Source organism: Salvia miltiorrhiza, chromosome 8 (genome assembly GCF_028751815.1).
Source record: "Salvia miltiorrhiza cultivar Shanhuang (shh) chromosome 8, IMPLAD_Smil_shh, whole genome shotgun sequence".
NCBI classification, from domain to species: domain Eukaryota; kingdom Viridiplantae; phylum Streptophyta; class Magnoliopsida; order Lamiales; family Lamiaceae; genus Salvia; species Salvia miltiorrhiza.
In genome coordinates this window covers 23,544,168-23,557,673 of record NC_080394.1, presented here as the reverse complement: position 1 = coordinate 23,557,673, position 13,506 = coordinate 23,544,168, and the positions used below count along the sequence as shown (strand labels likewise).

General features: G+C 35.0%; 1 protein-coding gene across 1 annotated transcript; it reads right to left on the bottom strand.

Moving 5' to 3' along the window:
- Positions 1-7,217: 7,217 nt before the first annotated feature.
- Positions 7,218-12,239, bottom strand: LOC130998214 (uncharacterized). The gene is made up of 3 exons (XM_057923644.1): positions 12,158-12,239; positions 7,520-8,425; positions 7,218-7,420 (listed from the first exon to the last, which is right to left on the bottom strand). Exons 1-3 carry the CDS (start codon positions 12,237-12,239, stop codon positions 7,218-7,220), a joined length of 1,191 nt encoding a protein of 396 aa, XP_057779627.1.
- Positions 12,240-13,506: the final 1,267 nt, after the last annotated feature.

The following is a 13,506-nucleotide window of genomic DNA, read 5'->3' as shown; positions in this document are numbered from 1 at the left end:
ATAAACCCTCAAACTGCCTAATTTCAAACAATTGAGCCCTCGCCACTAACGGTGAGTTAACACCGTCATTTTTTTTTTTTTTTTTTTATATTTGAATAGGTGGGCCCCACCCTTCCACCCCTGCATCGCCTCCCTCCCCTCCCACCCTTCCACCCCTGCATCGCAAACAAGATCTCCAATTACATTCAATTGGTGCACCCGAAGATGGAGTTCTCGTTTTCCGGCAATCTGAATCAGAGGAAAATGATGAATTCCGACGAGTTCTCGGAAACGGAATTCTTCAAGGCGTTTGTGGAGATGGCAAAAGAGGTTGTGGCTGGAATTGGGGGTAGGGTTTACGGAGGTGGTGATTTGGGAATGTAGGGCTCCAATTGGCGGCGACCATTTTGCCGTTCGGAATTGGAGCCAGGTAGGGAAAGGCCTTGAAGATAAAGGCATCTTCAACTTGACTAAGTGGTTGACTGAATCAAGTCGAAGAAGGGGAATGGCATGAGGTACGGTTGTCGCTCGGTCGGAGAATGAAATAGAGAGAGGTATTGTTGGAGTGAGACGTGAGAGAGAACAGAGGGGTGGTTAGGGTCCAGAATGGCGGTGGCCATGGCCCTTGCCGTGGTCGTCGAAAAATGGGAAAAGAGGCGGTAGCTGGAATTGGGGGTAGGGTTTGCGGAGGTGGTGATGCGGGGTCAGGGTGGCTTTCACGGTGGTTCCGGGCTTTGGAGAGAGAGAGGGGGGGCTGAAGATGCCTTAAACCGCCGCAGAGCGTGTTTCCGGCGACTTTGGCGAGGAAGAAGGCGTGGATCCCACCAGCACCTGCCAAAAAAAAAAAAAAAGTTAACGGTGTTAACTTACCGTTAGAGGCGAGGGCCCAATTGTTCGAAATTAGGCAGTTTGGGGGTTTAGTTGGCCCAACTTCGACTATAGGGATCTAAACGTGATAAGGGTCACTATGTTAGGGGCTTATTTGATACTTAACCCAACCGATTTTTACCGGTTCGATTCGGTTATCGATTATGTATTTGTTTGTTAACTGGTTAGTCGGTTTAACCGGTAACCTACTGGTTAAACCGAATTAACCGGTTTATATATTATATAATTAAATAATTTATATTTCTTTAAGTTAATAGTTATATAATTAATTAATTAAGTATAATTATTTTTTTGTGATGAGTTTTGACATTGTCTGGGTTTTTGCATTTCGTCTGATTACAAAATAAAATCTATCTTGGTTCATGTAAAACTTTGATGGAGGTGTTTATTTGAATTTATTAATTGTTATGTGAAATCCTTGCATTTTGTTTCTATGTGATTATATTTGTTTCTTATGGCTTTCTGGTTTTTGGATTGTTTAGCATATTAGTTTCTGCATATTTTTCCAAACCTTCGACACCTTTGATGTTGATGATTCGGCCTTTTCTTTTTCAATGTTACATCTAAGTTTTTATTATCTAGCTTGGAAACCATTTTTATTTTAAAGAACGAAGCTGCATGAGTGTGGGACTTTGTCGTCTGTTTTAGCATATTTTTCCAAATCTTTACCGGTTAATTCGATTAACCGATTAATCCGTCCGATTAATCGATTAATCGATTCGATTTTCGGTTAGCGTTTTCGCCGTTAATCGGTTCCGATTAATCGAAAAATTAGTTCGATTATAATCAAACCGGACCGATTACCACCCCTAGTTTGCGTGGTATTGATTTGATCGTTTAATTCATTTTCTGAATAAGAGAAATGTAATATGTTGATATTGTGTGGTATATATAAGAAAGGAATGATACTCTTAAGTCGTTTTAGACTTTTCAGTTTTTATTTTTATTTTAATAGACTTATAATTTGAATGAGAGGAAGTATATATCATGCATAAGTTTTACTAAAAGAATAATACTCCCTCTTATTCAATTTATAAATAGTTTTGTACTTTTTAATAAATTTATAATTTGAATGGAGGGAGTATATATATATCATGCATAAGTTTTACTATTGTTTTTTTCTTTTTTTCGAGACAGTTTAGCATGAGTCCAGCAACCTTTTGGCATGGCCAAATGTAGAACCTCGTGTCATGATGATATCGAACTATGTTTCCGGAAGTTAAGGTTCATTATTTTTTTAGAATTTATTAGAGTTAATCATACTTTTGCACATAACTAAAGTTTAGTATAATTTTTTGAAATGAAAAGTACTTTCGAGTTTGAGATAATATTAGTATTCAATAACAAATAAATGTATTTTATCTTTAAATTTATTAGATTGCATCGAAATTTCGATATCGATTAGTCCATATGAAATTCGTACTATATATAAATAATGATGTGGATCTATCTTAATATGAAAGGATCCTTTTCGCATGCATTATATGATTGATCATGTGCAAACATTTAAATATTATGACACACATATGTAGCATAGAATTGTGGCAACCGACGGTCCGACACCAACTTAATAATGCATTTTATTGTGTGAGTGAGATATATTAATTGTCTCTCTTAATCATATTAGTATATCGATTTCAAATTATATTACCACCGACTCAATAAAGAGAGAACTATATGTGGACATCTATGTTTCCAAACATTATTTATTAAAATTTTACCCTCAACACTTCAATATATGCATAATAATTGTACTTCCTCGACGTGTACGCAAGTACGCCCTTATTTATTAGCCAGGAAACAATGATTATGTAAAATTGTGAATGTTATTGTGCTCCAAAGTTTTAAAAAGGTCAAGCATATTTGTAGTAGAAAAATGCGCGTCTTATATAAAAAATGTCAGTATATATATATATTTATTTATTATTAAATTGAGATTTATTAAAAAAGTGAAAAAGAAAAAAGATCCCTTGAAAGCACAAAGACGCAGACTAAGGGCACAAAACTTTAAAAGCGAAGGAAAACAACTCAAAAAGGAAACTCAGGATAATTATCCATATCATCCGACCAACGTCTATGGACGACATTATTCATTGCAATCATACTAGGCCTATTGGTGACGTCAACCACAAACTCCCTCGGCTTGTGACCCCTTTCTTCCGCATTCCTGAGACGACTTTTAATACAACCTTCCGGAATTGCATGTACAGGCTCTCGTCCCTTTACCGAGCCCTTTGGACGACCACGTCCGCGCTTCTGCTTCGAGAGCAACTGCATCCCCTGATTAACCTGCTCCTCTAACCTAATTATACGACTCGCCATGTCATCCAGAGTAGGATTGGATTGCTTATCAAAATCAACGTCCTTAATCGGAGAATTAACCCGCTGGCTCGCTGAAACTTCTGCCCCAACTACCGATTGCTGCTCTACCACATCTCCACTATTCGTTCCAGGATCCAACTCCAAAGTTCCCTCTACACTCGAGCCCTCCTTATCACTAGCCTTGTCCGTGTGAGGCGACCCATCCGTCCCATTACAAAGTCTCATTACTTTTGAATACAAAGATTAAAAAATGTATAATTAGTAGATAAAGTGGGTTGGTGAAAATTATTTAAATATTAGGTATAGAGAGAGAGAGAGAAAATGTTGCCAAAAAATAATGAGACATTTGTAATGGGACATCTCATTATGAAAAGTGGGACATTTGTAATGGGACGGAGAGAGTACATTACAAATATATATGCAATATCCCGAACAAAATTGAATAAATATTTCAAATAAATCTAATATCCTTCAAATTGAACAAGGCATATTATTATCCATACGAGCATAAAAATTTATAATAATGAAACTAAAAGAATGACTAATCCATCAAACATGTGGTGATGTGGTGTAACAGTCAATATTGTGAGTACGAAAGATGATACAGTATCATAGAATGTATCATGCAACAATAAAGAACAATACACAGATAATGATAGCCCAGTTCGTTTAAACAATCTACGTCTGAGGAGCCTCACCCAAGGAAAATTATCCACTATATGAAGTTAAGATATACAAAGAACTTACACAATAAGACTCCATCTTACTTAGTCTCTATATCTGCCCAAAACCTCACTAACGGTAGATAATTGAAAACTAGACAACGACTAACTTGCTAGGCATGAACACCGCTGAACACTATCTCATCCCCCGATGAACAAAACCAAATAAAGAAGTGTTTATAACTCTTTTACAATGTAAGTGTATACTCTATAAAAAAAAAGGTGTTATATCAGGAACTGTACTACAGACTGTAACAAGTTCGGGGAACACCTAGGAGGAACAAGAATTCTCTACTGCATTGCAAGATCAGTTAAGCACGAAATTCTCCAGTCATCTTAAACGAAATATGACCTCCTTATATAGACCATGCCTCCAATTTTCTCTTGTAACCCAAGTTAGTCATTTCCTAGTCGAAGATGAAAATAAGAGTTCTAGCTCGGTGATGACTCTGTTTGAATGATCTTGATCTATCAATCTAATAATTATTCTTCAAAAATAAGAGATCAATCGCATGCTACATGATAATTTTGTGGGCTATCATGATGAGTAGAAGTATATCCAGACAATAATTATACTTCTAGTAGGAGATTTGTGTTTATCCATAAATATATCACTTCTGCAGGCATGTATCACCACATGTATCAGTTAACACTGTTAGAGCATCCATATTGGGGTTACATGATAACCTACATGATAGCTTACTTGATGAGGGAGGGACCAAATTGTGTAAAGAGATCGCATTGGGGTTACATGATAGCCTACATGATTTTTTTAGTTTTGATTTTTTCATTTTTCATTTAAGTTTAATTGCATAAATTTAAATAACACAATTTACTTCAAATTTAAATTGCATTAATTTTGAAATCCTAAAAATTACATAAAAAAATAGAAGAAAAAAATTCGAACGGTCAAAATGGCACGAGAATCGAGGCAGTCAAAGCTGCCTTCAAAATTCAAAATTCAAAATTCGAATTTTCTATTTTTTTTTAATGGCGCGTGTGAAACACGCGCCATGAGATCAACGGACTATCGAGCTACACGTTAGAACGTGTAGCCCTCGTGTAACTCGCGGCTGCATCGGCTTACACGATAGCGGCCTTACACGAGTAGGCCGCATCGTGTAAGCGATGCGGATGCTCTTACAATCTACAAAATGACAACATAATATAAAGTAGACATACTCTAACAAAAATACATGTATCATATACTACTATTACTCTCTACAAAATGACAATATAATATAGTTGAATAATATTTATAAAATGATTATTACATATAACACTATGAAAAAATAAATTGGGTAGAGGAACTCTACCCAACTTATTTGAAAGCTTATAAGCTCTTGGATCTTACTTTTACAGTTTATAAGCAGTTTAAAAACTTATTTTACCAAACACTTTGAAGGAGCTTATATATAAGCTTCTAAATAGCTTAATAATAAGTTGGTTTAAACAGATTATGAGTTCAGTCAAACACCCTCTTAATCTATATATATAAAAGCTCAACCACTTACATAAATAGTAAGTTATGTTTTCCCGTCACAATCACCTTATTATTTTTTAAAATAACTTTTTTTTTGCTCTTAACTTCGACTACTTCAGATTATATGAATTTTTTTTTTGTAATTTTTTATATTGCCCCAATTAAGTATTAGCTAATTTTTTTATCTTTTGGATATTTTACATTTGTTAATCATACGGATAAAATGTAAATAATTTTTTCAATAAATATTTATAATATAATTAAAATATATTTTAAGATATTTATTTATTTATTCTTTCTTTCTTTCTTGAATATCTAATCAACATATGTAAAACACTTGAAATTTAAGATTAATGCAACCATTATGATTGTGCCAATAAATTAATTATAACATAATCACAGCACTATAGTTTATTGCATTAGTAATTTTTAATCTCTTCAATATTTTATAGGTGATAGTTTTTTTAAGTTATTTTATAGGTGATAGTTATACTATTACATATATAAATTGTTTTGAATGAAATATGTAATAACATATTTTTGTATAAAATGATGATCGTACATGTTCGGTAAATGTAGGTATTGGAGATGTAACAAATGGTGATGATAATGATGGTTATGCATCTATCAATCTTCTTGAGTATATATTGCTTAAATCATCTCAAGTTCCAACAAAAAGCATCATTAATTTCAAACACTTATCCGTCTTACTCTAACAACATCAACGATAATTTTTATTTGAAAGAATGAGCAATAATTGTTTCTACCCATATACTTATTATACAAACATAAAATTTTTAACATCTATATAATATTAATAAATAATTGAATTTTAAATATATATATATATATATAAATATTTTAAAATAACATTTAGTTTTTTAAAAATATTATCTGATGCACGAGAGTAAAATTAGTCGATCATAACAAGCCATCCAAATTTTATTAGTAAAACTTACATTAAAAACACAGGTCATTTGTGCTCTCTTCAACTTCGCCTATATAATATACATGAAGATAAAAAGTAAAGACTCGCGTAAAATCTATTATGTACTCATATAAATACTCGCGCAACCTACAAATAAAAATACAAAGTTCAAATATAGTTTAGAAAATGTTGCATGAAGACGAAGTGAACATTTTCTAGTTTAAATTTTCTTATGGCACGAACATGGCTTGTTAGCATTCCACTTTAATTTTTTTGCTAAAATTAGGAGAAATTAATATGAAACTTCTTACTACTTTAAATAACACTTAATTAGAATTCCCATTTAATTTGACTTTTGTAAATATTAAAAATATTAAAAAGCTTAGGTGTAAGCACGTGACTTACAACCAAGAAAGGGATTTGGCACACCAGCATGATCTTGACGATTCAACCCACACTTTGAGGATGAGTAGTCACTACTTCTCACTATTTCATATTTTATTTTAAAATGTTTTTCTAAATCTTTTAGGTAGCACTGATTTACAAATAGACGGAAGTGTCATGCTTGAATATAATATTTTCGAGCTCAAATAATTTAATTTTATATGGTTGAGATTAATTAATTAATTAGAGCATCAACAACCCTTGCACCCATAGTGGGTGCAATAGACATGGTCCCACTTCTATTGCACCCACTCCAACAATGGTATTGCACCCGCCCGGGTTCAATAGATTTTAATTTCATTTTCTCTTTACTTTTATTCTTTTTTCAATTTAAATTAAACAACTTCAATTTTAACAACATAAAATTCATTCAACTAAAAATCCAAACATTACAAAAAAAAACAACAAATATTTAAAACATCCAATTTTCGAAAAATTTAAAGCCGTCGAACTACGGGTCAACCGGACCAAAGCGTGCCCATATATGCTCAACCAAATCATCGCGGAGGCGAGCATGCAATCGTGCATCCTTCAAGCTTGCATTCCGTGCCAAATAGGCGGCGAACTCCGGTGGTGCTCCGGAATTGAATTGTGTTTGAGGAGTAGAACTTGGTCCCTCGCCGTCGTCACCGTCAAAATTACTTGCATTTCCACCTTCATCCTCAATGATCATGTTGTGCAATATGATGCATGCAAACATGATCGAACTCATTTGCTCCGCCTTCCACAAACGCAACGGTCCTCTAATTATACCCCACCGAGCCTGAAGAACACCGAAAGCTCGTTCCACATCCTTCCTTGCAGCTTCTTGCATCACCTTGAACCTCCGCTTCTTCTCATCGTTCGGAAACCGGAAGCTCTTCACGAACACCGGCCAGTCCGGATAGATGCCGTCTGTTAAGTAGTATCCTCGAGTGTGGTGAGAATTGTTGGCGAGGAAGTGCACAGCCGCTTCATGCCCCGCTAAAATATCGTTGAATAGCGTGGACTGGTGGAGTACGTTGATGTCGTTGTTGGACCCAGCGACTCCAAAGAATGCATGCCAGATCCACAAATCTTGTGAAGCAACGGCCTCTAATATAATTGTTGGCTCGCCTTGATCCCCTCGAGTGTAGGCGCCGTACCAAGCCACGGGGCAATTCTTCCATCCCCAATGCATGCAGTCTAGGCTCCCCAACATTCCCGAGAACTCATGGCGGGCTTCGTGCATTGCAGTGATGCGTTGCACATCGGCAGTTGTTGGCCGCCTCAAATACGTGCCGCCAAAGATACGAACGAAGGCCTTGCAGAATTTCTTCATGCATTCCAACGCCGTCGTCTCTCCTATACGGAGATATTCGTCACAACAATCAGCAGCAGTTCCGTATGCCAATAGTCGAACAGCGGCAGTGCACTTCTGGATCGGGGAGAAGCTTAAGCGGCCAATAGCATCCGGACGTTGTTGGAAGTAATGATCGACTTCTAGCGCATTGACAATGCGTAGAAACAACTCCCGGCTCATGCGAAATCGACGGCGAAAGAATTGTGGCCCATAAACAGGCTCGACAGAAAAATAATCGCGATGGAGGCGCTCGGCTCCACCTTCACGGTCACGACGAACCACTGTCCGCTTCTTCCTCGGGCGTGGTGGAGGTGGATCGAAACGATATGAACTTGCCACTGTCATAAAATTCACAGCACATCTCATAAAAAATAAATCGGGGGCTTGAGTAGGATCGGGAAGAGGAGGAAGTTGTGCGGGATCAACATGAACTTCTTCGTCGGATGAAGAATTTGAGGAAGAATTATTGTTGGAAGAATTGGTGGATGAAGACATTTTCTTTAAGAATTGAAGAGAAAATGAGTAGTTTGATGTAGTGTTTGTGATTGAGGAAGGGGATATGTGATTATATATAGGTGAAAAAGAAAAAAATAAAAAATAAAAAATGGCCGAGAAGACCGTTGAGAAGCCAACGGTCAAATGACCGTTTATATATATATATATATATATATATATATATATATATATATATATATTTTAATTCGAATTTTTTTTTATTACGGAAATGGGCGCGTGCTTTTCACCCATTTCCTTCGCTCCAGCTTTGCCCCGAGTGCGTTCCATCGCCCCACAACCATTGCACCCGGGTGCAACAACCGTGGCGGGTGCGATAGGCCGGGTTCGATCCGGCCTTCGCACCCCACGTTGTTGATGCTTACTCGGTTTTATTAGTTTAGAATTCAAACCGAGCTTTAAAAATTTTATCTAAAAAGGACATAATTACTATTTTGAAGTTCATGGGAATCCGAAGTGACTACTTTTACTGTACTCTTAAGAGATCTATAATTCTAAATCATACTAGATTAGAATTCGAATCAAGCTTTAAAATTTTTATCTAGAAAGGACATAATTAATATTTTTATGTTCATGAGAACCCGAAGTACTATTTTTACTGTGCACTTAAGATCTATAATTCTAAATCATATTTGAAAAATCAAGTATGACAGGCTCAGACCTATGAAGACATTAATATGATTGGAACTTGAGACATTTGGTTTGAAAAATATCCACTTTAGGCCGTCTCAAGGGGATCAATGATGGGATTACTTGTTTGTAATCGATGCATGTGGTCTCTTACTTTATTTTCGAGACAATATACAAGAGTGACCTATTTTATAAAGTGTATGAATTTTATGTCCTTATCATAAAAGTATGAATTTTATAGCCATATTTGGATTACAAGACTTCAATATCCCTCTCACAAATCAAAAGGTATATGAGGATGATGATTTGCCTTTAAAAATGTCCTTTTATTATTATTATTATTATTATTATTATTATTATTATTATTATTATTATTATTATTATTATTATTATTATTATTATTATTATTATTATTATTATTATTATTATTATTATTATTATTAATATATATGTCATTTTTTAGCTCCATTTTGTAATTTTTATTTCAACTGAGCTTTTTTTTATATGAACAACTCGCATTTAAAAGAAGTTGATATATTCTTTTTCTTTTTTTCAACGCATTTAAATAGGACATCATTACCACAATAGAAAAACGAAAAAAAATCACTAAAAAGTTGATGAATCTATGCACGGTTTCTCAAAGGTGGAACAAAATTGCACCACAAGTTGTGTATTCTAAAGAACACTACATATATAATATATGTAAATTATTTACTTTTAATATATGTTCTTCAGTACACGAAGTGTACATGGTATACGTGGTTATGGTTTATTAGACCAAACGTATTATAATGATGATTTATGCTTTTAGGAATAGTACTTTAATGTTTAGGACCAAATATTGGATGAATAACACATTAAATTGCAATTATAGTAGATAGCACAACTAAAAGCACACAAAATCGTACACGAAATCATGCATGAGTATGTTCTTAAGGACACAGTCGTAATCTTTGTAATTCTACTTAGTTTCTTCTATGATTTTATGCAATATAGACAATATATTACATATTTTGAACTTGGTTATGGTAGCAGAAACTCTAACTTTTACAAAGAAACATGATTAAACTCATTAGTACACAATTTGTATTTTTGAATACACGATTGGAGTTTTTATGTACACAATTAGAGTTTGTTTGAACACGATTAGATAGATAGGTTATTACATTTTTAGTTAAGTAAGCAATCACCCTGACTATTTAGCACACATACACTGTTAGAGTTCTAATGCACACAGTTGCGAATAATTCTAATATCATTTTGAATCGAATACAAATCAAAATTACTAATATTTAAAAAATAATCGAATGTCGAATGTAAAGAAATATAGTGGTACTTGTTTCGATTCAATTTATTTACAACCTTACCCTGAACAGTGTATCATGAGGTGTGTCCATACCCATAACTGAAGAATAAGCTATTTTTTTATTATTTTTATATATGTTCGCACCCTAAAATTAAATATTGCAATCAATTTTGACCATATTGGCAATAATACTTTAGAGAATAAGCTATTTTTGATCAATTAAATGTTGCAATGAATTAGCATATTAACTTGTTGTGATGACTCATTTGTAAAAACAATTGCATATCAATTCTATTTTACCAGAGGCATTATATATTATACTCATTATTGTTCATTTAAGTTCCAAATAGAATTGAGCTCTCGACCATATGTTTCATTTGAAGCTATAAGCTAAGTTTCAAGTTTCTTGTTGATTTACAACTGATTATCAATTTCATGGTTGTAATATAATTTTTGATAATATATGTCAATTATATAAGGGTTATTGCCAACACAATTCAAATTGATTTTAATATCGATTTTTAATTAAGGTATCAATATAAAAAAGAGTTTGTTCTTAATTACGGTTAAATATTCTTCGTTACATTAAATCATCAATTTTCACGTTTTGACTTATACATGGTTATTGTCCACTGTTGGTGTTCTTAGGACACGCTTGAACATATAAACTCTATGCACTCCAATAAATTCACCTTGTGGCCTTTTCTATTCTTCATTCAAATCATACCGAACAGTGCTCAAATCAACCAAACAAGTCAAACAATCTCAATTGTGTACAAATTTTAAACATGTAAATAACAACTTTGTAGAAACTTCAATCATGTACGGTGCGTTTACTTTGGTTATAAATTTTTCATTAGAAAATAATGGATAAGAAAAGATTATCTATTTTCTTCTTCTACTTCTTTTTCTTCTTTTATCATATGTTTACTAGAGATGAAAAGAAGAAAAAATGTTGGAAAATATTTTCGCACTCCTACTTTAGAATAATATTATCCAACATTGGAGAGAAAATGAGTGAAAATGAGCTGCCCGATAATATATTCCACCTTGTCCAAAGAAAGTTTTCCATCGTAGTAAACATGTGAAATATTGAAAACGAAAGAATTCATCAGCATAATTTAGGGGTCAATATCTCAATCAAGATCCTAAATTTATTTGTTTCATTCCTTATGACTTTCCTTGTACAAATCCTTTCATCCCTATAAAAGGGATTGTTGTAATTCTCTAAAGGATCAAGTAATACAATACAAACAATTTAGACTCCTAAACATGTCTTCTATTTATACAAATATGTTTATACCATGTTTTAACATGGTATCAGAGCAGCCGTGATTCTGAGAACTCAGAAATCGTTAATCACTGTTCCAAAAACCTCAAACCGATCAAGGTAGCAATAGCCTTATTCTTTATTTTTCTTCTTCCTTGAAAAAATATGTCAGGAAAGATTCAAGCCACAAATTCAACCACCTCAAATGAATTGACTCTCTTTGGCGAATCGGCCTTCTCAAAAGTGAGAAGAGAGGCCGCTCGACTACAGATCTTTTAGCCGGCAACCAACCGATCTGACACCAACATTTCATCATCGGAAGGTATCGGGACCGAACTTGCCACCACTTACAGCCCTGCGCCACGGCCGAAAGCCTGTTCACAGCAAACCACCATCGATAGAGGCCCTCAAAATCGCTCAAGAAACCCTTCATCGCGTAAGAGGGAAGACAACCACAAAATGACAAAAGGAAAGGTGGCAAGTGGCGTCGGAGAAGAAGGTCAGGAACCGACCGGAGCAGAGGCAGTGGCTGCGAAAGTAGCGGCGGTGGCCGCAGATCGGTCGTTCCCGGCTGGGCAGAATGGAGGGAGCAGACGTGAGAGGGAGGTGGCTGGAGAAGGAAATGGAGGTTTAAAATTAGGTATAGGGTTTGGTGTTTTCACACTAAACCCTCCATCTTCTCTTTATTTGCACAAAATACCTCATTCCTTACAATCTGTCCCCCTAAGTTCCAATAAAATACAAAGGCTACCCCGAGGTTTTGTTAAATTGCAGAACTTACCCCATCTTATGCAAACTGCCCCCTTAAATTCTCATAAATTACATAAACGCCCCATTCTTCTACATAATAATAAAATCAGTCCCCAATTATGTAGAAATTCCCTAAATTTTTCCGCTGCATATCAAACCTCTTGTGATAATAGGGATAGAGAGGAAGGGTGGATTTTTTATTGTGGAGCTACTGATACGATGACCTTTGATAAAACTGATATTATTAAGTCATCAACATCCTACGGAACGCATGTTCAAACTGCTAGTGGTGATTTGACTCGTGTTAAAGGAGCCAGAACTATAGAAATTTCTCATACCCTTCGTCTTTCAAATTGTCTATATGTTCTGTCTCTTTTTCATAAATTGTTGTCTATTAGCCATGTTACAAAAGAGCTCAATTGTACCATGATAATGCATCCTCACTTCTGTTTTCTTCAGGATATTAGGAGGGGGAGATTATTGGGCGTGGCACTGAGCGGGATGGATTGTGTTAGGTCCGTGGGGGTCTCGAATAGGTGTATGGGGGGGAATACACCTATAGGCTATTTTTGACTATCTACCAACCTCAATCAGAGGGATCTCAGTCAGAGATAGAAAAGAAACTTTGCATGCAAACCAGACACCTGTTTAACCAAAATAGTTTTGACCAACAGGGTTGACGACTGATACTGAAAGCTCTTCAGTAAAGAGTTATCAGTTAAGTCACTAGAACTTAACTGATCCACGTAAGGGCTTCAGTCGTGTTTGCAACGATAGAGATGATATCTCTCTTTCTTACTATCAGAGGATAGTTCAGTCAGATTGATATCACACGCAGCGGAAATTAAACTTAGTTTCGAATAGCCTCGGTGGAGCAGATAGTTGGATTAGGGTTTCTCTTGTTGTTAGTCAGTGTTTAGTTTTATCAATTGAAATAGCACAGTTATGAA